The 25,857-nt window shown below is 44.4% G+C and overlaps 1 protein-coding gene across 1 annotated transcript in view; it reads right to left on the bottom strand.

Annotated features, from left to right (window-relative positions):
* Window positions 1-25,857, bottom strand: part of Rgl (Ral guanine nucleotide dissociation stimulator-like) — a 144,812-nt gene that overhangs the window by 94,306 nt on the left and 24,649 nt on the right. Inside the window, exons 2-5 of the mRNA XM_065451159.2 lie at window positions 23,004-23,108; window positions 20,903-21,099; window positions 5,603-5,668; window positions 1,628-1,812 (exon numbers count right to left, since the gene is read on the bottom strand). Of these exons, the coding sequence (XP_065307231.1) occupies window positions 1,628-1,812; window positions 5,603-5,668; window positions 20,903-21,099; window positions 23,004-23,108 (553 nt within the window). The remainder of the gene's footprint in view (window positions 1-1,627; window positions 1,813-5,602; window positions 5,669-20,902; window positions 21,100-23,003; window positions 23,109-25,857) is intronic.

Below are 25,857 nucleotides of genomic sequence, written 5' to 3' on the forward strand. Positions count from 1 at the left end.
CACAAAAAACTTAAATCAATGCCTTTTGTCCATCACGATGTGCTCAGTGAATGCGGGGAAGCTGTACCTGGTTTCTATATATTGCCTTGTTACAATAAAGACAACATTGTTAGCGCTTGTGTTGTCATTCTTTCACTTGTCCCAGTCTATGCGCTGCTTACTGCGCCAAATATGCAGCACCAACTAGCCCAACGTTGATCCCTCATGTAAATACAGTAATCATGCCTACTGCTCTCGCTTGAAAAATGTCTTATGGCAGGCCAAAAATAGGTATTTTCAGCGGAACATGTCTCCCGACATAATCACTGTCCCCTAGCACTGCCAGCCCTACCAAGACCAGCCGCAGCTATTGGGGTTATGACTTGGGTCACAACATCTAGGTCAGGCACATTTGTACCGACCAGTCAAGTTCAAATTACAGTCGACTTCCATCAATTTCACACTGATGGGACTGATGAAATTTATCTAATTATCTGGTAGGTCGAATTAAACAAGATGCAGAAAATAAAGCCCAAACACATCACCGTTTCATTTGGAAGCATTTGCCCGACTAACAAGCCCCCGAATCAAACACACACCAACTTCCTGTGTGTCCAAAGTAGAAAACTAGGTAGAAATGAAAATAAAACTCCTAAACAAAGTAGAAATCTAACGTGCACCCGATTGTTTAGCAAGAAAAATGGGCAAGGCTCTAATACGTGCTGTACAAAGGTGGCCGGTTTTCTAAATCAGTTTCGTGGCAGTGCATTCGTGTTATGCGATAAAACACACAAATGCCTCGAAGGCAGTTTTGGTTTTGCATCCGATTGTACTATGCAGGCAATTTTCGGCTCAATTATCTTTAAAAAAGAAAGTATGCTGCATTATAATCGCATAAATACCATAATCAAACATTGTGACCTATGGTTATTGTTTAAAATTCTTCCTAGCGCAGGGTGAAGATAGCCATTTTCCATGGGAGATGATGTGTCTTCAACACATTCACTGGCCCCCAGAGCCCCGCCGAGACAGACACTGCCATGAAAGAGGTCACCATTGGGGTCGGGCGTGTGCGTGCTGATGGGCCAAGTTTGAATTATACAGCGAAGATCAATTTTAGTATCTAAATAACTAAAATTTGGGCCCACAGAAACGCATGGGCTCCAGCTGGAACATTCGGTTCAGATCGAATTAACAGGAATTAAATTAACGGAAGCCCACTGTATCTGGAGAGGGCCAATTTCAGTATCGAAATAACGAAGGTTTTGGCTCATACAAATGTATGGGAGCCAGCTGGGACCTTCAGTTGGCATCACATTGACGAAAAGATCTAATGAGCTGGAGCTGAATTAATGAAAGTCTACTGTATTAGGCACAGGATATGAGTGCACATCACCATAAGCAAACCAATGCTGCTGCTATCTTAAGTTGTTGAATGGCTCAATCTTGTAATTGTGAACTAAGCACCATATAGCAGTTACTTGGCACATAGTGGTGGTAGCTCCAGGTTCAAGGCTACAACCCACATCAATTTTTCTACAGCCACGAAGATTTGAGAAGACTACAGCTTGCATTGTTATTGTGCAACACTTCAAAATAAGATCTCTATTCCTTTACCAAGGTGAGTTGCATACAATTCAAGACTTGCCTTTCTCAGGATCCCTTGCAATGAACTGCTGCAGTCGGTGCTTAGCTCTTAACTCCAGGCTAGAACCTGGTTCCAGCTGTGCCTGAGCCAGAGTAACCAGCTGGTGCAGCACTGAGAACTGTGGTGGCTCATACAGGTCCTCCGGATACATGTCCAGCCACACCACCAGAGTCTGTACCAATGACCTGAACAATATGTCAAGGGCTGCAGAGTATGCAGTGAAGTGGCCAGGCAAGCTCATTCTATTTACTGCATTTGTGCAATGTTAATAAATGCTGGGAACTTTGCTTGATCTCAGCATCATTATCAATCACTCCACATTCCTTTACGAAAAAGCACCAGACACCAGTCCTTCAGTTTCCTTTGCTGCTGTCCTATATGACAATGGTGTTACTAGGTGATCAATTTAGCTACAGTAAAGCCTCAGCAACAAACAGCAACCTTTAAGACTTAGTAAGGAGAGGGCTTGCTTGCTTCTACTCCCTCTATTTGCCTCTAGGACATATTGTGTCCTCATCTCTTGGAAGCACTAGCACTGGATCAACAGGCTGCAATATGCAGGATGCCATGCTTGGGCTGTATGCACTTGATTTCATCATGTTGATGCAGTTTTTGAGATGCAAGTTTATGCACAATTTACGTGAACATGACTGACTGCCCAATTATGTGTCATATGAACAACACATGACCCAATGTGCATATCATAAGCTGCATCGTCATACTTCGGTGTCCACAAACACTGCTGTAATAGCAGTGCAGTACATGATTATGGCTTTTGTGAATAGCAAATTATTACTATTGTCATGTGAAATACTTCTGCACTATACAGTGGAACCCCGATTATACAACTTTCCTGGGACTGCGAAAAAGTGCAGTGAAATCCGAACATAAATTATGCCTATAAATATACTACAACTTATTTCGCGCGACGGATTTACATGAAACTTCAATCTAAACTACTAACACACTCTGCAGGGCTTGGAACACCAAATTGCTGAAAAAGTAAATGCGATAATTAATGCTGCAGTACACGTACCAATCACGCTTTATTGAAACGAACCTCTACGGCACTCCACTGCCCACTGCCGCGATTCCCGCCAGCCAGCGCAAACTTTAAAAAAAAAAAGTCGGTAAGTTTCTTTTGGACCTTGTTTGATCCGTGAACCAAAGCCTTCGCTCAAGTTGGGCAACGTCCAAAAGGTGGTCCTCTGCGGCGTCGTGTGAACAGATGAAGTTCAGGATGCCATCTATATGCCGTAGCATCTCGGCGAATGTGGTAGGCACAGGCACGGCATCTGTGGCGTCGTCGTTGTACTCATCCGATGTTGCAGCAATGTCGGCACTGGGCAAAGCCTCCTCAATGACGTCCTCCAGCGACACCTCGCTGCAGATTGCAATGTTGTAGTCGGCCTCCACGTACTCAGCGAAGGTTGTGGTGTGGTTTAAACCCTCAAAATCGTTGTCGGAGAAGCCTGCATCGGCCTTGAGTGGCATCGAGGTTGTTGCGTCCCCAGTAGAGAAGGCAGTCTCTTGCTTAAAGCCACAGTGCTTCTTGAACGAGTTAACAATTGTGCTTCGCAACACTGAGTTCCCCGAACTGGCAATAAAATGCATGGCGTTGAGCACAGTGATCTTTTTTCTCGACTCGCTGCGCTCCATAGCCGCCAGCCGACACTGCACTAACAGATTCCGGTGCCCTTGCTTGACGCACTTAATGATGCCGGTATCCAGCGGCTGCAGCCGGCTTGTGCAGTTGGGCGGAAAAAACACAACCTTTATGTTCCTCAGGCTGGACATATCAGGTGGGTGGCACAGTGCGTTGTCCACGAAAAGCAATATGTTCCTCGCCTTAGCACCCATTTTGTTAACCAGCTGCTGCAAAAAATGGCTGAAGAGCGAAGACGTCATCCACGCCTTTTTGTTGAAGTTGTAGCTGCACGGCGGCATCTTCAAGTTCTTAAAGCACCGTGGCTTTGCAAACGTTCCAACAACAAGCACGGGCAGCCTCTCGGAACTGTCCTCATTAGCACAGAATAGTGCCGTCACACGCTCTTTACTATGCTTGCCACCATGACAGCTGTCACCCTTAAACGCAAGGGTTTGCTCAGGCTGCATATGGTAAAAAATACCATTCTCATCGGCGTTGAAAACGTTGCAGGGCTTGTATGCAGCAATCATCCCCGGCAGCGACTCCATCCACTCATTCACCATCGAAATGTCCACAGAAGTGCTTTCTCCGCAGGAGTGGCTGTACACAATCCTATTTCGTTTTTTAAAGCGATCCAGACGCAATGCCACAAGGTCCGCCTTTTCTTTTCGAATGGCGCTGTCAACGTTGATCGCAGAGCTCCGTGCTTGATGCAGCCACTTGACAAGAACTTTTTCTAACTTCTCATGCTGCCCTTCTTTTGCCGCTTTCTGCTTGAACCCGAACTTGTTGGCATTCTGCAATATCACCGCTTTGTTTGCCAGGATCGTCTTAAACGAAGATTCGGGTATCTTAAGGTGCCAAGCAATGCTGGCTTTCATGGCTCCATGCCGCTTTTCTGCTTCCTCGATAATATTCAGCTTATCGCTGAGCGACAGAACCGTCCGCTTTCGGGATATGGCGCGTCGCATTGCTCCACACAACTCAAAACCTCCATTGAACGCTGGTCGCTAGGATTACAACAAAGAACATGTGCAATAAACCTAGGCCTCTCCACGCTACCTTGTCGGCGATCTGCTAGTGGGAAACTGGAAGGAGAGAAACGCTTCCCAAACGCAACGAGAGGCGACGCCACCGAGAAGAGAGGGAGAAAGTGATTATGGAGAAGGAGCTATTTCAGCACTGCGAGCGTCGCGGGCAGTTGCTGGTGGGGGAGAGAGAAACGAACGATGAGACAAGGCAGGGAAGAAAGCTGCGCTGGTGCAAACCGGTCGAGCAGTGTCAAGCGCTCCGCATGCGGAGAGACGGAGCAAGGAAAGAGACCCGTGGCACTTTTTTTTTGTCTGCCGTTCCGGCCCGCACTTCGCGAGGGTCGTTGTATAACGCGAGTCAGGCGTAAAATTGCGTCAGATAACTGGGGTTTTCAATGCATTGCTTCTATGCATTGCATTGTAATGCAATGCATTGCTTCTACTATAGGGAGTTCGCCGGGACTGCGCTAATCCGTCGTAAAACCTGGGTCGTTGCAAAACCGGGGGACTTATAACCGGGGTTCCACTGTATGTGTAACCATCCAAGCAGTTAGGTATAACCTATTATTTCATTGCAGCAGTAGTTTCAATTTATGCCATGAGCATACAGCAGCTTAGAGCACCTGCCACAACTTGGTTTTAGCACGCGATATTCACCATTTCCAACAAAATTTCTTGGTGTGCTTTATATAGAAGGGAAGTCGCATATATTTCTGAAGACTAGGATCTTTTCTTGCCAAACACAGCACACAAGAGTGAACTAATGTCAGTTTCCTTGAACTGGTTATCGCTTGTCTTTGTTTTCTTTACGTGCACCCTGGGTATTTCGTACCTTCCATTCATGAGCCAAAACAGCCATTCTGAGATTTGTGGCCACTTGAGGCCCTGCTCAAAGGCTGTCATAGTAATATGTAAAGCAATAAGTGACTTTACCCACCTTCACAACCTTTACCAACTTTCCCAAGTTAGCTTTATTTAGCCACCCACTGCCAGGTAAAGATTAATGTGCATGTGTTAGATGCACGTCAATCAAGACATGTTTATTATGCAGTAAGATTTTGTGTGCCTCTGACAGTACAAATAGGCCTTCGGGTGCTTTTTAAACATGAAATGAATGTTTGGTATTCGTAAATATGACCATGAATTTGAATGATAAAGTTCATTTGTACTGAACTTCCCCTTAATCTTTCTGGTGCTTCATATATTTGAAGTTGCTGCAGTGAATGTTGAGCTTGCCAGCATGATTAGGCTGAAAGGTGCTTTGCACAAAAGATAAAGAAAATGGCACTCAATTACTGGTGATGTCGCTGAGATGTTGCGCTGAGGCCCTTTGCACCATCCCGGTTCCTCAGCTCCCGAAACCTGTAAACAGGCAAGTTATTTCCAGAAGCAGCAAAGAGTTAACCTTAAACACAAACACCTATCACTTGAAAGTGGCTTCACACAACAAATGAGATGACAGGTCTCTTGAACAAAAGCACCTACAAGCTTTGCCAGGTTGCATAGTAGCTAGACAAATTAACACCTTTTAATGCACTAATAATTGAGTACCTAAAGGTTCAGAAGTATCTATACACAACTCCTCAGGTAATCTTGAGTTCTCTAAAGCAAGATCATCCAGGTAGTGCAAGAACAAAGAACAATAAAATGAGTTAACTCAAGCTAACGTTATTGAGCAATGATAGCTATGTCTGCAAATGACAATGAAAACTGAATGAATGGATTTGGTACATAATTGAAACAAAGCTCAACACAGACTAATATAATCAGAATATCTATTGCTGATACTCTAAAACAGTAAGGCACTTGCAAAATGCTACTTAAAAGACTGATCCCCATTAATGTAACTCAAAACTAGGATAAACGCCTACAATCATTGATGATGATGATGTTTGAGGTTTAATGGCGCAAGGGCCAGGTATGGCCAAAGAGCGCCATGCTAGTGGTAATGAATATGTCGTGGTCCGATAGGTTCTGTGAATTTAATGTGACGTGGCTGCAAAGGGGCCTAAAAGAGTTGGTGTAAATTGCATAAAAACTACACGTAATAAAATTATGGCAATGATTAATGAAGTGTACTATGATCACTAAAATGCATTAAGAAAGAATGATGCATTACATAAAACATGCGAGATGGTAAAATTGTCTAAGAGCACTACTGCCTCGCCAGAGCCCTTGAAACGCAAGGGCCGAGAGGCATGTGCTATACGAAACAGCCATAACAGCGGCATCTTCTGAAGAGAGGAGACGCTACGAACGTATGGGGCTAATTACATGTAACACAACATCTTTCATGAAGCCTAGAACTGCGTTGGTGTCAAAGAGCGGTTCTCGGCCGAGTAACATTACAGGATGAAGGGGAATGTGCTGCCGGTATGCTAACGGAAATTTCTTTCTGTCAGATTCGGCTTTCCGACACTCCAGGAGGACGTGGAGGACGGTCAGCCTCTCCCCGCATCTCCCACAGGTTGGAGGCTCATTTCCAGTGAGTAAAAAATTGTGGGTGCCAAATGTATGTCCTATTCTAAGACGACAGAATAGAACATCAGTTCGGCGTGATTTTGTTGCAGAAGGCCAGAACCCTAATTGTGGTTTTATTACATGCAGCTTATTTGTTTCCATGTCACACAAGCGTTGCCAGTAGTTTCAGTTTCCTGCGCAAGAAGGGCCTCAGATCTGTGACAGGGACTGCAGCGGCAGGATTAACAGAATACGATGCAATTGATGTGGCCATCTGGACCGCCAGAACATTACCTTCGATGCCCCTATGACCCGGCACCCAGCATATGATGACATGCTGGTTACATATTGTTGCAGAAAGAAAGCAGGCCCACGAGTGTAAAATAATGTATATTTACAACTGATGTTAATGGCGTTCAGGCAACTGCCAGACTTCGTCTTCATCTCGTCCAATCCAACTTCTTCCTTCCCTTCACCGTAACATCACCCTCCCGGCGTGGTAGCTCCGTCCTGGTGCAAGTTATAAAGCATCACTTAATGGGGGGACATAGGGCTTCAGCCTGGCGACGTGAACAACATCGCTGGTGACGTTGCAAGGCACTGAAGGCTGACCGACTGGGGCGATCTCGTATGTCACGTCGGACAGTTGGCGTAAGATCTGGTACGGACCAGAACAACAACAAAGTAGTTTTTCCGACAAGCCGACGCGACGTGAATACGCTTTACATAGGACGGAATACAGTTCATTGATTACTGGATTTTTATGCTTACAAAATGACATTACGGCCTTCACAGCACTTGGGGAGTCCGTATATATAACAGATTTTTTTAGTTTTGTTTTCCTTATATGCTGCACAGCCGACAGTAGTGCGTAGGCCTCAGCCGTAAAGATGCTTGTTTCCAGATGCAGTGCATCGGATTCCGAGAAGGATGGACCGACGGCTGCATAGGACAGGCTCTCGCGTGACTTCGATGCGGCTGTGTAGAACTCCGTGCAGGAGTGCTTGTACTGGAGTTCCAGGAAATGCATACAGATTTCGATATCTGGAGCCTGCTTTGTTACTTGTAGGAAAGATATATCACATTGTATCAGCTGTCACTCCAAAGGCGGTAGCAGCTTAGCTGGAGGCATTAAACAATGTTTGAGGAGTGGAACATCCATTTCAACACTAAGCTCCCTCGCACGAAGTGAAAAGGGCTGTCTTACAGAGGGGCGATTACGAAAGAGTGTAGCATATGACATATCGTTAACTGTGGTAAAACACGGATGTTGAGGATTAGAGTGAACTTTCAGAAAATATGTTTGGCTGATGTATGTTCTCTGCAGATGAAGTGACCACTCATTTGATTCTACATACAAACTTTTAATAGGACTCGTTCTGAAAGCGCCAGTGGCCAGTCGGATTCCTAGATGGTGGACCGGATCTAGCATCTTTAGCGCGCTTGGGGCGGCAGAATGATAGATTGCGGCACCGTAGTCCAACCGTGATCGAATGAGGCTCTTGTAAAGATTCATTAAACATTTCCTGTCGCTGCCCCATGTTGTGTGCGATAAAACTTTCAATAAGTTCATTGTTTTTAAGCATTTGACCTTCAGATACTTTATGTGTGGAATAAATGTTAGTTTAGAGTCAAGTATGATGCCTAAGAACTTGTGTTCTTTCTTCACAGGTATTCGCTGACCATACATTTCGATACTGGGATCTGCAATGAGCCCTTTGTTTCTTGTAAAAAGCACACAAGAACTTTTGTTCGGGTTCACTTTAAATCCGTTTTCATCTGCCCATTTGGACACTTTGTTCAAGCCCTGTTGTACTTGCCTCACACACTGCAAGGTTGCAGGATTTGAAACCTATTTGTACGTCGTCGACATAAACGGAATAGAAGATCACTGGCGGTATTGCAGCACGAAAGGTGTTCATTTTCACAATAAAGAGCATGCAGCTAAGCACACCTCCTTGGGGTACACCAGTTTCTTGTATAAAACGTCGCGACAATATATTGCCGTTTTTCACGCGGAATGTACGTTTGGACAGAAAGCTTTCTAGTATGTAACATATTTCCACGGATGCCCATTCGCGATAAGTCTCGCAGGATCCCGTATCGCCACGTTGTGTCATACGCCTTTTCCATATCGAGGAATATTGATAGGAAGAACTGTTTTTGTACAAATGCATCACGGATATTTCCTTCAATGCACACCAGATGATAAGTTGTAGACCACCCTTCTCTGAAGCTACATTGATAGGGATCAAGCATATTGCTAAGTTCAAGGAAATGTATGAGTCGACGATTAATCATTTATTCAAATAGTTTACACAGGCAACTTGTAAGAGCTATCGGACGATAACTTGCCGCCAAGGGAGGGTCTTTACCGAGCTTCAAGACGGGAATAATAATAGCTTTCTTCCATGAGGATGGTAGGTATCCGGCAGCCCAGATAGAGTTGAATAGTACCAGAAGTGTCATCTGTGTGTCGCTGTGTAAGTTTTTTTATCATGTCATATACGATTCTATCAGCTCCCGGTGCAGAGCTTCTACACGTGCTCAAGGCAGCTTTAAGCTCGGCAATATTAAAAGGACGGTTGTATGGTTTATCCGGACGGCATTTGCGATCCAGTGCCTTAAATTCAGCTACTTATTTATACTTGAGGAATGACCTTGTGTAGTGTGTGGAACTTGATACATGCTCGAAGTGTTTGCCCAAAGCGTTGGCCTGGTCTTCCAAGGTAGTCCCTTGAGGGTTGATTAAGGGCAATGGGTGGATTTGCTGCCCCCTTTAGCTTTCGTATGCCATTCCAAACTTTCGACTCTTGAGTGTATGATGTGATGCCCGAGAGAAACTTCTCTCAGCTAACCCTCCTTGCCTGTCTCCGCGTGCGCCTTCCTTGCGATTTGGCCAGTTTGAATTCAATGAGGTTATCTGCAGTCGGGGAGCGACGCAGCAAACCCCACGCTTTGTTTTGTTTCTTTCGTGCGAGTCTGCACTGTTCATTCCACCAGGGAATCCGTCTTTTACAAGAGAGACCCTGTGTTTGTGGAATGAACTTTTGAGCTGTGTCGAATATAAACAAGTAAAATATACTACTACTTCATCTATGTTAAAATTACTGATAAAATCCCGTGATAAATAAGTGGATGCGTTAAAATGATACCATTCGACAGAGGCTAGTTTCCACCGGGGGGCGTGTGGAGGGTGTTCATGTTGATGTATTAAATTTAACGTTATAGGGAAGTGGTCACTTCCACAGGAATTTTTGGTTACATGCCATTGTAAATCAGGCAAAATTGAGGCAGAGCCAACTGACAGGTCTATTGAGGAATATGAATTATGATAACTGTTAAAAAACATTGGTTCCTTCTTGTTGAGGAGGCATGTATCGGAATTCAGAAGAAAATTTTCAATAAAACGACCTGTCGCATCACATCGCGCATCTCCCCACATGGTGTTGTGGGCGTTAAACTCGCCTACGATTAGGTAGGTGTCCGGGAGCTGATCAATCAGGTTATAAAAATCGCTTTTCCGGAGATCATAATTTGGGGGTATGTGTATGCAACATACAGTGATTAGTTTATTAAAAAGAATTGCCCGAACTGACACTGCCTCAAAGGGCATCTGAAGGGCGACATGATGAGAAGCTACTGACTCGTCAACAATTATTGCTACACCGCCTGCCGAGGCGTTCGCCTCGTTGAGGTCTCTACGATAGATTGTGTAGTGACGGAGAAAATTTGTGTTCGTAGGTTTCAGATGTGTCTCTTGAACACACAGAAACTTGGGATTGTGTTTGTGTAAAAGTTCGCTAATGTCGTCTAGGTTATGGAGGAGTCCTCTAACGTTCCATTGTAGTATTTGTCTATCCATTATGCTGTATGTTTTGGGTGCTGTGTGTTTAAGAGACTGAGGTTCGCTCAGAGGCCTTTTTCTGGCGCCGTGACAGGAGTTTTCTCTTTTGGAGTGATCGAGAGTGCCTCACCGCTCCTTAGGCATTGGTGGCGCTGTCTTGCTGGTGGCTGTGTCCATTGCCTCTTGCGAGGCGCTGGACGCGCGCTCTTCCGTGTGCTTTGTTTGGCGTGAAGGCCTCGGCACGTTGGACGAGGCCTTTGAGATCACCTGCCCGGAGGTAGATGGCCCCTTCTGCCTTCTGTGGGATTGGCGTAGCAGCACTAGCTGCAGCCGCCGGGGGGGGGGGGGGGGGGGGGGGGGATGGCGTCACTGCCGCCTCACTGGGTGTGGGACGGTCAGCCGCCGGAGACCGTTGTGGTGCTGCCCCCTGACGCCCCACTTCGGCAAATGTGTTCTTAGGCAGGTATGGCACCCGCCTACATGCCTCCTTGAACGATATATTTTTTTTCACTTTGATCGCGACAATTTCCTTTTTTTTTTCCAAGACAGGCACGACTGCAAGTACGCGGTGTGCTCTCCATCACAGTTTACACAATGCAAAGAGTTCTTGCAAGCTTCAGACGAGTGTTCAGGGGCACTGCATTTCGCACATGTTTGGCGGCCTCGGCAGCTCTGCGAGCTGTGGCCGAAACGTTGGCATTTGAAACCCGCCCTCGATTGACTCGGGCAGGACACTTGAATTGAAGGTGAGTATTAGGTGTTTGGTCGCGATTTCTTTACCATCTCGCCTCATCTTGATTCTTTTGACATTTGTAACATTCTGTTCACTGAAGCCCTCCAGAGTTCAGCCTCAGTGAGCTCCAGCAAATCATCGTCCGAGACAATGCCACGGGTGGTATTCATCATACGGTTCGGGGTTACTACTACTTGGGTCTCCCCAAATGATATTGGTTAAGGCAGTTTCTCAAGTTGTTTCTGATCGCGGAGCACCAAGAGGAGGTCACCGCTAGCCATCCTCGACACCTTATAGCCTGGGCCAAAAATTTCGGTAAGGGACTTCGATACAAAGAATGGTGAAATTGTTCGCACTGGTTCACCTGGTTTTTCAGAATGGATGACGTGGAAATGAGGGAAAGATTCTTTTTGCCGACCAAAAAATTGGAATAGTTCATCAGTGTGCCCTCTTTTCTGAAGGCGATCAGGGAGTGGGGGGAAGGAGCTAGCCATAAAGATATGCGAGATTTCGGCAGTAACGCCAGCCACCCACCATAGAGTCCTACAAGGGGACGCTGCAGGACCTGTGAAACACGGCCTGCAAACGCCAGCTGTACATTACCACTACAACCAAATATGAAATAACCTAGGTTGGCTGTTCACACAAGGTTAACCCTTGCTGCCTGGAAAAATTGGAAGTAAAGGGGAAGCCAGAAGAAGACAGGAAAGGTGGAAAGTAAGGGAAAGACGAAGGTAGTAGGGAGAGAGAGACAGGAAAAGGCAACTACCGATTTCCCCCGGAAGGGTCAGTCCGGGGGTGCTGTCTACGTGAAGCAGAGGCCAAAGAGGTGTGTTGTCTTCGCCGGGGGGCCTTAAAGGTCTGAACACCCAGCATCGGCACAACCTCCAGGATCCCCCTTTCCCCGGACATGGCTAAGCCACGCACGGTTAGACGCGGGAGGGTCCAACCCCCATGTGCTCGGGTACGTGGTGTCGCAACACACCAAACGCCTGCTTACGCAGACGCCCCTGCGGGGTACCTACAATCATTAATGTCGCTATAATCAGAATGTTGAATCAATAAAAAATATGGGTTTAGACTGAGTTCATGGTGCTTTAATATCACTTCTGGCTCTTGGGAATTAAACTAAAGAAAACTAATGGTTTGCAAACTGGTGCTCAATGTTAAACCTGTTCATAATATTTCTATGCATTACAATGCCCAAAAACGAATATGGAACTCGTCGCACACTCACTATGGGCAAAGCTGAAGGCACTTCGCTAAAAATCTTAACCTTTACAGTAAAACATTAATTTGAATTTCATGGGACCGAAAAATACGCCCAAATTAACCGAAGGTTAAATCACAGAGGATGTCAAGAAAACAAACAAATGCTTACTGCACCAACATGCTTTTATTTACTAAATGAATAAGAAAATCCTCTATTTTGCTCAAAAGCAGTGTGGAAGCTGTAATGCTCATCATCTCCTGAATGATTAGAGCTCACAGCGGCAAACACTTGACAACTTCCTTTGCAGGGTGGCTATGGTGTGTGTCTTCATCTGAGACATGCTTTTCACTACCACGCGTATATCCCAATTATTTTTTCCAGTGAGCTCGTCGCCAACAGATCGTCCATCGCTAGGTAGCCGGTGCTCATCTTCCATTACAGGTTTGCACACAGTCAAAATGAAACTACTCTCTGCCGAAATCACTGCGGACGAAACTACAGCCGCTATGGACGTGATCATGAACAGCGACCTTGCAGTTTTGTAAGGCACATGCCTGACGCATGCACAGAGTCAAAAGAAAACTACCATTTTCTGCAGCAACTGCGGATGAAACATTGTTTCGAAGGCACGTAACAGATGCATGCACCAAGTCAAAATGATACTACTGTTTGTTACAACTTCTGTGGATGAAAACGGTTGCTATTGACGTGATCATGGTTGGCAACTATGCAGTTACAAAGGCATGCGACCGACCTGGTGTTATGAGCTGCAGTAAACTTAGGAATAAAGGCTTTTGAGGCACAAATAGGCGCAAAGCATTCCATCATTCATGTGCGATTACACTGATCACTACGACGATTCCTTTTGGTTAAACGTTAGCACCATTTTTGCCGTTTTGCGTTGCACATTTGCAGCCCTCCGTGCTCACCAAGCTCCAAGATTTGTCTGAATTATCTGATGTGCGGTCAAATACTTCCAAATTAACGAGCCTCTTAATGCATTAAATAATGCATATGCCTGCTGTGACAAGAGGAAGAGACCGAATCATTTGATTTTCTGAATTAACGAGGTTTTATTGTGTAACACTAGCACAACTGCGAATCTTACTCTATACATTTAGGACAATACACATTCTTTGCTGACATTATGCGAGTGCACATGAATAGGAGGCAAGTGACTGTGCGCACATTGTGAAGCAACGTGGTGACACTAGCAACTGAGTAGCCGAGTTTGTGCAAAATTTCTCTGGCTTGATATAGACTGCATCAAATCACCATGCACTACTGGGGTCAAGCACACATTTCACCTGGCTCTACACTTAAATAATCAGATGCCCTGGTCTGTCATGGCACCTCTCATGCTCGCAGGAAAGAGGTACTCTGTTTCCCCGTTCATTAAGTGCAGCTTCGTCAAACTGATAGTATGTTGCTAGCAAAGGCTGTTAACTTTCTTTGCTTCGAATATTGAGTTTATGGAGCGCTGTCTGCAGCCTCCAGGGAGAACAAAACGAATAGAAATACTTATATTCTATTGCCTCCAACAATTAATACTATCCTTTTCATAGAGCAGAAGAGATTAAAGAATATTATCTACAGATGTAAGCAATGTTACTATTGAATGTGAGCTGTAGTTGTTGAAGCCAACATCGTGATGGAGTAAAAAAAAGAATCTGGTAGCCAGTACCAGGGACGCAGCTGCAGTGGAGTAGGTGAAACATCATGCATGCTGCAGACGGTGTATTAGCACTAGAGTACGGAGAGGACATAACAAAATGCACAAGTTATATTTATTTACGCATTAGAAAAACAAGAACATCCCTAAATTAAGTTACAGCTGGTGGGCGTCTTACGGTGTAATTTTGCAATCGTGCTCACTCCCTATTCGTAGTGGGCCCATTAGTTCTGAAGAGGCTGCAGAAGCACCAGAATAAAAAAATTACCCTCATAGTGATGGCATGTGATGGCGTTTGAGACTACCCTGTGCCACTCAAACCAACCCCATTCGTAGTTGGTTGAGGCTCCTGTGCTTGCACCAATGTACTACGCTTGCGCTCCCTATGGAGACGGACGTGTTCCACTGTGGTCAAACGGGTTGGATGTCCCTTTGTCTTGCTGCCCAAGTCTCTTCACACTATTTCTGGACTGCATATGCCAAACCTGGGGGCGCGATAAGAAAGCAAGCTTGAAGTTTCAACAAAAAATTGCACATTTGTAGGCTTTATAACTCCTACTGAGCACTGGCTTAAATTACACCTACTATGGCTGAGCAAGCTCTCTCAAACACGACCACTTCCTCTAGGATCGACAAACGCATGGCCAAGCTGTGCCCTTGAATGCCGTGTGCAAGGCCAAATTTAGCTTTAATTGCGCCATGCATGGCGCATCAATGGAGTCATCTGTACACATGAAACATACAATAATGTGTAATGGCTTCTTTTCGCTACACAACAATAACAAAGTAAGAGGCGTGGGTAGTACGGTAGCAAAAATATTAATGATAATGCTATAACATGTTTTCGTTACATGCAGTTGTAGCAAGCGACCCCCTTTGACCAATTTTAAAGATGTTTCATGTCAAAATAATCTGTTACATTGCAAACAGGTTCAATATACAGTATAATTGTATTGATATGTAGTTGGCGGGAATGAGACATAACAGTGCACTAAACAGTAGCAATACATTAACCAGCAACTATAAATTTACACCTGTTTCAAAACCATGCCCTGAAAAGAAGGGCGGGAGAGAGAAAAACAAGAAAAGTGTTGCCTTGATAAATGCTACTTAAGAAAACACACACCTTTTTTTCGTTTCCTGCTTTTTGTCTAGGTGGTAAAAAGAAAGCCTGGTGATCTTGCATGACTGTGCAGTTGTGGACAGGTGATACCCAATAACCTCCGGAAACATGCACCTTGCTGCAGTGCTCTACTAATGTATTGAACTGCGGAGCTTCCCCTAGTTGGACAAGTGTGTCCATACAACAATCGAGCAAATGAGAATGGCAGCCATATTTTTAAAACATGGCACATTATCCTGTAAGTTCTCTGTGCAGTCCATCATCTACTATGTGAATGCTGTGTTTTTTGGCTGCTTGTACACTGATGCTTCACCACACGCATCAGCATTTGCCAGCCGCCTTCCCCCCACCCCCCCACCCCACACTGCACTCACTGCTGCACGCACACATTTCATTAGAAACTTGTGTACAGTGGGTTGTCATTGCGCACCTTCTGCACACAGCCTCTCCTGTTATGCCACTCTTGGCTGCACATGTAGTGTATGACTGTGCCAAGTACCTCAATGAACCAATGTGGCAGCTTCAGTTGGCTGCTTTCATTTCAGCAAGTGATGCACAATCAGACTGGATTAGCTGGAGGAGACTAGGAAAACGTGATCTGTATGGTCTAATTACGTGATAAAAGTGTGCAGTACACTGCTATTATGCCCTGTTGCCACATGTGCTGCGAAACATATGCAAATATACTTATCACAATAGTGTTGATGGTAATCAGTCATACAGGCATATGCATGAAGCCTCTTTAACCATAGTCTATGCTATGGTTGACCTTGCACTGAACCTAGGAACACTGATTTGCTGGTCCCTGCACTTCCTGGAAATGCGGATAATGTTTTGAGGTACAGTGCAGTGTCATCCACAAGAGTTGAGATGGCACATGTATACAATGACAAATGAACATGGTACTACAGTCAAACTCGGATATATGAAATTATTGTCTATATCGAACAACTGTAACATGCCCTTGGAAATCGCACGTAAAAGTATAGCACTGTACTATGCATTTATTGAAGCACCATTCACTGCCACATTCGATACCTATACCAAATGCTACACTGCACTGCACCGCTGAAAGTGCACTTCTAGTGAGACAGCGATTGCTTCTCGTGTCACTGGAAATATTCATGCCGACGGAACAGTATTCTTTTGGCAGATGCTGTCGAACTACGTTGAATTTGAAGGGCAGGAGTGAAAACAAGCAAAGTGCATCTCTTATAATATGAATGGCTTGTGCAGCAGGCGTGTTACTTGTGCTCGATTATAGAGATTTGCTCTAGTAAGCTTAACCACGACAGAGCCATTTATTGTAGTGGAGCATACATGTACTACCTGGAGCTGCTTCTGATCTTCCGATCAGGAACCATATGGCCTTCTCCATATGGCCTTCTCCTTCACACACTTGTTGAGTGTGTGAAGGAGAAGGCCAGCAAAATGGACGAAATGAACAGGCATGGTGGGCTAGTTATAGACGAGATGAAACTTTCCGCTCACCTGGACCTCAACGGATACTACGGATATTGAGGGCTTCGTATACCTGTGCTTGGTTCGTAAACCAAGCACACAAAGGCTGATTACGGGCTAGTTGTTATGTTTCAGCCTTTCGTGGGACGATTAACACAGGTCATAGATAATTAGCATCAAAGCACCGTTTTTTTTTTAGCTGCACTCATGTCTACTTTCCTCTTCTTTTTTTTTTTTCAGGTGTCTTTGCTTCCAATGTAAATGTGAAGGCACCAACGCTGACAAAGATAATTTTGGAGGCAATTCTTCTATGCGAGCCAGCCGGTCTGCATGTGGACTACATCTGTACTGATGGTGCATCATGGAACTGTGCCATGTGGCATAACATGGGTGTACACAGAAACGCTAAACATGTGCGATGCAAGGTTCCACATCCATGCGACAAGAAGCGGTTCCTGCATTTCATCTCAGATTTTCCCCATCTCGTGAAATGCGTGCAAAACACTATGATTAGGCATGGCTTCAACACACACAAGGGCCGAGTATGCATGCTACTTTAATAACCATTATGGAATCTTGCAGGCTCATGCGAACATGTTGCAACGACATGGAAGGTCGACAGCAGTGCCTTGACGTTGAAAGTTGCACCCAAGTTGGCATATTTACACATATACCCAAGTGGATTAAAAAAGATGCGGGTAAGTCTGGCCTTCAATATTTTCAACAGTGCAATTGTGCACGCCATGGACTTACACCAAGAAAAAAATTGAGCAGCAGTACTCAAATCTGAAGCCAACAAGGGTGTTCATTGATGTGATGGCTCAAACAATTGAAGCCATGACATCACGGTTTCCAACTGAAGCTTTGAGGTATGCCCACAGCAACTGTGCTCATTTTCGTGTGCCAGTGGTAAATGCTTTTTGTGTTGTTTCAGACGTGGCAGTGCTCAAGAAACTGAACTTAACTGCATGCTGGCATTTCTGGATCAATGGGAGGCCCATGCAAAAGGGCTCAGCTTTTTAAGCAAGGGCACATCAGAAGGTCTGCGTGTACCATACATTCCACTAAAGACCTCTTGACGTATCTAAATGAAAAGGTTGGGTTCAGGTTCTTGATGACAGTCAGGACTGCAGGAGCCAATTATCACCCCACTCCTGCGTAGTTTATCATTATAATAAAGTATGCAAGCTTATGCATTTCAGTCTGGTCCATTGAAATAGAAAGCATGTAATCCAAAGTGTCAATTTGTCTAACTTTCTCGTGTATATGCAGGTGCATAAGCTTTTACAGCTTGGCCAAGAGCCCTAAGGGAGGAAAGGTGTCCCTTGGACTTTTGCAGTCCTTGCTGTCCGAGGACAAGCTGCTCCCACAAAACGAAGAAACGGCCTTGGACGACACTAGACTACCTGCCGAAGCCGCAGAAGTTGCCGTGGACCACGTAGACTATGTGGAGCAACACAGTGATGCCCACCTGGTCTGTTACATTGTGGGATATGTAGCCAGGAAGCGCATCCTTTTAACTAATTACAAGGCATGCAGGGATGCCTGCCTTGTGACAAAAGAAAGTGTGCCACACCAATTGCCAGCAGACGCTTGCAAGCAGTAGGACATGGGGGGCTTCTGTATCCATCAGTCTGTCTATACAACCTCATTCAGACTCTCGAGGAGAGATTCACTTGTGCATTTAGCACTATGCCACTGTACGCAAAAGTTGTCAAGAATTTCTTGCTTCTAGCAGCCAATGTGCACAGATTGGCTGCAGGAAGCATTCCGCTGACCTAACAGGATCGGTGTCTAGGTTTTATTGCATCACACATGTTCACTTTTTCCTCAAAGGCTTAAATCAGTGTGTCATTCACAACAAAGCCAAGAAGGTTACTTTTTGTAAAAGTGTGATGCTATGCAATAACTGTGTTATTTCCAATAAACATGTATTAAGTCACAAGTGCTCTGTACTTTTTAGAATTTATTCACCACAATGTTGATATATTCCATGAACTTCCTCCCTTTGAAAGTAATATTACAATCCCAAATATATGACCAACGTCCGAGCGACACATTCAAGGTTATTCCAGTGCGCTGGCCTTGCCCAGTGATTCCTATGAACTATACTTTCGGCAAGGCATAAGTGCGTTAACCTCGGCAAGAGGCGGTCGCAAAAACCGTCGCTGCGTTGGCTGCACAGTCGGTGCTAGCTGTTTCCATGAGGAATGAGAGACGCGAAACACATAATTAAATTCTCTCGGCATCTACAATGTAGAGAAAAAAATCTCGTCAGATTCTAACGCATTCAAACACAAAAACTAAGCGCTGTCAAATCATTTGCCCGCCCGGAGGTATGCAGACACTGCGAGAAACTATGGCGCCTTAAACGGCGCCCCGGCTGGCAGCGCCATCACACGGCAGCAATGCGTTTTGGGGCCAGCTTCCGGAGGCCTGTTTTCACACCTCCCCATTCTAGCCACCCTACAGCTGCCGCTGAACAGTGCGGGACACCAAAACAAGAATGGCAGCTGGCAGAGCAAGCCAAACGCGCGGAACGAGATTTTTTTCTTTTCATGAGTACATTACGCACATTGAAACAGTTTTTTCCACATCAATAATGAATAATATTGTAAATATCAGAAAGTTTGCGACAATAACGTAGCCATGTCCACTTTGAGGGGACAGAAACTGAGGTGGGCACGCCTAGTTGCCAGTGACATAGAAACACATGGCAGGCATGCTGCGGAAACAGCTGCATTTGTCTTCACTACTATCCTAATACGGCACATTTCCGCTAAGGGTGGGCGAATATGTTAGCTATGTTACAAGCGTCGGCGTATGAATAGTGTACACTGCTAATGTATCAGTGTAAACGTGGCCACTATCGTTGTCGCTCGGGATTTGTTTCGTGCCCACGAATGCAGACGAGAAGAATCGAAAGGCGCCTTTTTTGTTGTTCTTCACCAAAACCATTATGAAGCCTACAAATAATGAAGCCAAGGTAAGTTTCGTTGTAGTTTTTTCACGGGAGTGCGGAAAGTGATTAAAGGAATGAAATGGAGCATCTGTTTAAGAACGTTTGGTGCGTGCAGACTGCTTGGTATGTCTTCAAGAGTCGTTCCCGTGGCACTCGACAGATGGTAAGCGTGATCATCATTAGCTAGACTAGGCACACGACATATCGCTGCAACAAGTTCAGGGTGCGATCATTACACGGGAAAGAAAATGAATTTTGACGACAAAATTTAGGGGTGCGATCATTATGCGAGTAAATACGGTAGTTTTATTATGACTACTGCTACACTTCAATTAATGCTGTAGAATTTGTCAATGTTGCCCACTATGTCCTTATGGATTAGGAGTCCTACCCCGTATCACCTCTTATCTGGGAGTCCTCAAAAGCAGAGGATGTGGCCGTTAGTCAGCACTTTATAAGCCTCACCACTCACCAGTTCTTCCAACCTCACTAAGGCCAATGATATCCCAAACAATGCCTGATGGTTCCTCAAAGAGTCCTGCTATGCTAGCTTCACTCGAGAGAGAGAGTTTGGGAGTTATACATAGCCAGGGTCAGTTTCCATTGGTGGCCTGTCCAGGTCCAGAGATTCTTAGCACCCTCTGCTGCATTACAGGTCTGACTGCCGCCTTGGTCAGGTGCTCCGAAGCTGCTAGAGACTGAGGGCCATTAGTTGATTGAATGAGTAATTTGGGAGGGAGTGGCCGAATACTGTACCAAGGAGGTCAATTCCTGTTCTGGCGAGGAAGTGTCTTTTGTTGAAGCTATAAGGTACTCGTAAAAATGCGCTGAAAATTGGGCACATTACGATAAAATCGTAAACTTGGTGGGTAAGCTACAGTAAAAGCACGATACTGGTCGAAATACACCCGCGCGATGCACTGACAAACTGTTCTGGCTACTTGTGGGATAGAGACTATTGCTGCCGAATCCATTTTCTAGGTCATCTGATAATTTACACCTCTAGGCAGTGCCCGCTGAAACCGAATTACCAGTTGACGTCTGTATACGTTACTAAGAACTAGCAGGCATTCCTTGCATTCTATTAATCAAGAGAACTGAATCGAAAGAATCAAGATGGCATACCTGGCCAGGAAGGCATCCAGCACTTGCTGAGGGGTAGCAAATGAGCGATAAGTAGCCAGGAACACATTGACATTTGTTGGTTCAAGGCCTCCTTCGTCGTCTGCCAGGTTGGCCACGATGGCCTCCAGGGGCCCTGCTTTGATGACTCGCACACGCACAGTCTCCCATTCCAAGTGGGATACTGAGTCCTCCGAGTCCTGGATGTGCATTTTAGAAACTTTTAGAGTTTTAATTGGCCTTACTTATATGTTTATTTAGTGTCCTTGTTTATTCACACAATATTTGCAGAAATTCTTTTATACACTTGTCTCCACAACGTTCCTCCCTTTCCTACGAGGACTCCACTTTTGTCGAAGCTTTTACTGCCGCACCTGAACACTAAATGCGCAGCAAAATACCAAGAGCAGACTATCACGAGAAGTCACAAACAAAGACACCAAGGACAACATAGGGGAAATTACTTGTACTTACTAATTGAATTAAAGAAATGATAAATTAATGGGAATGAAAGTGGATGAAAAAACAACTTGCTGCAGGTGGGGAACGATCCCACATCTTCGAATTATGCGTGTGATGTTTTAACTTTTGACTTCTCATGATATGATTAATAAAAATCAGGCCCCTTGGTTGAACCCCTTTCTTCGCATTCTTACAAGAGCAGACTATGTGTGATGTAAAATTTAGCATAACGTTTTTTTCCCCCTTTTACTGCGTGCCTCTCACCAATGTGTTATGAAAATAATGCGACATTGCAGCTCGAGCTTACCTTGCTGACAGTACATCTTTCCAGCACTTTTTAAGTTTCTATTTTTAACATAGCTGAAATCATTGAACGCAGATAATATACTATAAAACACGTCAAACAGCACTGTATGCAATACCAGTACGAGGGTATGGTATGGTATGAAAACAGGGATAATTGGAGATCGCGGGGAGAGGCCTTTGTCCTGCAGTGGACATAAAATAGGCTGCTGCTGCTGATGATGATCTTCCTTTTACAAAACTTTAAAGCACAAGTCATCTAGTAGCCTTTCTGAGAAAACCATTATTGGGAAAACCAGAAATAGTAGGTCGCCACCACCCACTTTAGAGCCGCCCCTGGTACCTACAGCTAAGTACTTAATTTAAATTAAATTGCGGGGTTTTACGTACCAAAACCAGAACATGATTATGAGGCATGTCGTAGTAGGGGGTATGGATTAACTTTGCCCGCCTGGAGTCCTTTAATGTGCACCCAATGTGCAGTACACAGGTGTTTTTGCATTCGGCTCCCATCAAAATGCGGCCGGGATTTGATCTTGTGCACTCGGGCAGTTAAAGTAATTATGGCAAAGCATGTTCTTGCTAGACCAATTCCCGAGACATAAAAGCAGCAAGAGACCTCAAAGGGTGCTTGTTGGGTGCTAGCCTATGTGTACTATTCTGGCTGTTTACCAAGCTGCCGGCCTGGCATTTGCACCTGCTAATGGCTAACCCCCATATTCTAGAATGTTCCTTCACTTGACTCATTTCTGGTTAACATCCCTGCCTTCTCTTTCTTTCCTCCTTCCCACTTGACACTCAGTGTGGACTTTAGAGAAATGCCTTCGACTGGTCACTAGTCTTCCACAGCACTCAGTAATTTCTGAGCTAAAATTTTGTAACAAAGCACTATCAGTGTATTTGAATGCACTAGAGTGGAGGGGCATGTTACTGGAGTGCAGCGTATTCTTCAGAGGGAAGCAGTAAACTCCATTCGGAATAGAGGAAGAGCTTTGAGTCAAGGTCCATTTGTGAATATGTGAAGTCTATCTGTTTATGGAACAATTTCATGAAATAATTCTTGTCCGTTTCAAGCACAGTACCAAAAAGCTAGGGTATTTTTTACTAATAGTAAAAAAAAATATTTACAGCCACTCTGCAAGGGTGAGAAAATATCAATATAAATGAATGCTTTTATTTGTCCCAGTAATTTAGGGAATGAACCCAAGACAAAAGCGCCAAAAGATACATATGAGATATGCCCCCCCCCCAAAAAAAAAGAAAGAAAGGGAGGGAGGGGTGGACGAACACGCTAGCAAGGTAGATGAAACATTTTGTAACTGAAATCTCAAAGACTCACGTGTCGACTGAGAGAGCTACTTGGATGGTACCGTACTTTCTTAAGGTAAACAGTGTAGACTGCTCCATCACTTTTCTCTTCACCCCAAAGGCGCCAAGAAGGTTGCTGCAATTAGCAAAAAGAAAAAGAAACACGCACACACTAAGAGAATAATTCTGTAACCTGAAATAGTTACAATACAGAGGTGGGAGGAAAAGAGCAGCTAAGGCACCTACGCTGCACATCTTCCACATGAAACAAAAGGATTATGCAACCAATGCAATGACAGAGTGCTAGTCTATGATATGCACCACAAGGCATATTTAATATGGTTTATTATCACATATTAATAAGCCTACTTGCAAACTTCACTGCCTAGATCCCCCTCATTAAGAAGTCATTATGCAGCCTTTCTAGAGCTTTATTTGTCAAACATAAGCTGTGCGCACATTTGCACACTGACAGGTCTATAATATGCCCAAGACCTACATGCAAGATGTTCAGAAACAAAGTGACATGCACACACAGATGCTGGTCATCTTCTGGTACAAAAAACAACAAACACCTATAATGGAGAGCTAATGGCTGATCTGGAATAAAACCAGGTTAGAATAGTTGTATTTTATTCTAACCCAGCTGTGGCCCCTAACATCAGGATAGGTATTCATGGTATGGACGTTACATTACGTAGGCCACATTTTTCATTGTTTCATGTCCCGCTTTACATTATGCTGCAACTGTAAACTAAGTAGGTAATGTTACTGTTCTAATTTATGCTGCATGACATGTCTCACATAGGTTGCAATAATGTATTGGGATGCATACCCCGCATCGCGACTTCATTCTATGCTTGTCGTGTCCGTTGCATTCCCTTGCCACTGTCCGCTGTGTAGATGGTAAGAATTTTGTCAAGTAGTTTACTACTTTTACTCCTGCCCCCTCTGTCAACTGTACATGCATTGATAGGAAATAAAATTTATTAATATTATTACTTGCCTTTTCCTGAACTACCATCTGACTTTTTTTTTTAAAGGTTCGATAGGTTTTTGGTTTGATTTATTTAGGTTAATTGGGGTTTAATGGCACAAAAGCTACTCAGGCCATGCTGCACCAGTTACAAGACAATAGAAAATGCAACGTTAAAGCAGGTAAACCTGCCTTACATTATAGTTTGTGCAAATAACCAGTAGTCTCTAAAAAGTAAAGCAAGTTAATATATGGCACTAGCGGGTCATTTGCCAGTGATAGGGAAGGGTGTAAAGGTATGTGTAAATTATATAGGTTGCGTAAAAGCTTAGTCTCTGTGTTTCAAAGTGTGGACATATAAGGATATGTCTCACTGTAGGACGTTCATTGCAATTTTCACAAGTCGGCAGGTTTCCTTTTCGAAGGAAAAATTGTCAGATGTATGTGTCCAATCCAAAGTTGACACAGGATCACCTCATAGAACCGTTGCTGGTGACTGCACGAGTTCCACTCGCCAATTACAGGTTTAGTAAGATGTAGCTTGTTGCTTATACAATGGTCCCATTCTTGTTGCCCTTTTGACATTAAGGCCTTCCTAATTACAGTGATACTATCTTTATATGGAAGCATTGTGTTTGTTATGTCCTTGTGCGCTGCCATTGATGCGCATCTATCCGCTGCTTCATTACCCGGTATACCAACATGGCTTTGTACCCAACAAAACCTAATTGATCTGCCATATTGTTTGACGTTACCAAGTTTAAATATCCCCTAACAGGGGGTTCACATTAGGATTTCATGTGAAGAGCCTTCAGTGTGCTTAATAGATGAGTGTATATGACTGTTTTTATGTTTTTCTGCGATGATCTTTTGAACCACAGTCCATATTGCGTAGACTTCGGCTTTGTAGACAGAGGCATGCTGTGGTAATCGAATACTTCTTTCCCAGTTTTTTGTCACGACCCCCACACCCATGTATTCATTTGTTTTAGAGCCATCAGTATAGAATTCCATGCAATTTTGATATTTGTCCTGAAGAGCGTGGAACTCTTGTATGATGTGTTCGTGTGAGGTGTCCTTTTTCTTTAGAGGTACCAATGCCCAGTCACATAACTGGATGAATTCGCACAACGGGGGTAGCCGTTGTGGCCTTTTAGCAACCTGAAGGAGCTCACCAGGAATGTCGTCATCACGACAGTATTCCTCATATTGCAGAAGAGGTCTAATCATGTTCGGTTTATTTGTGTAGTGTAAACGCGAGTTGCACTGGGTGATGATATTGTAGCACATGTGTTGTGGTGAGGACTGGATTCTAGTATGTAGGAAAAAGTAGTACACTGCGATGCTGTAAAGGAGGTTCCTTACAAACAATGTAGTATAAGCTCTGGACAGGCGGTGTTCTGTAAGCACCACTTGCCAATTGTAGTCCAAGCTTACGAATGGAATCAAGTCGTCGGACGTAACACTGTCTGGCTGAGCCACATATGGTGCTACTATAGTCTAATATGCTACGTAACAAAGTGCAGTCGATGCGTGGCAGGCATTTATGGTCAGAGCCCCAGTACTTTCGGGACAGGGCTTTGAGCATGTTAAGTATATTGTTTGCTTTAATTTTAAGGCTACTTATGTATGCGAGAAAGTTCAACTTTTTACCAAACAGAACACCCTAAAACTTGTGTTCTTGTTTTACCAGTAGTGTGGCTTCCTGTAGCTTAAGGATGGGGTCTGGTTGTAGGCCTCTTTTTTTGTGAAAAGACAACACTAATAGTTTTTTTAGCTGAGAAGCGAAAAACGTTTTCAGATGCCCACTGCGCAAGTTTGTTTAATGTAATATGAATTTGCCGTTTGCAGGTTACGAAGCTCGATGCACGATATGCAATTCGTAGATCATCCACATATAATGAGTGCA

This window comes from Dermacentor albipictus, chromosome 1 (genome assembly GCF_038994185.2).
Source record: "Dermacentor albipictus isolate Rhodes 1998 colony chromosome 1, USDA_Dalb.pri_finalv2, whole genome shotgun sequence".
NCBI lineage: Eukaryota > Metazoa > Arthropoda > Arachnida > Ixodida > Ixodidae > Dermacentor > Dermacentor albipictus.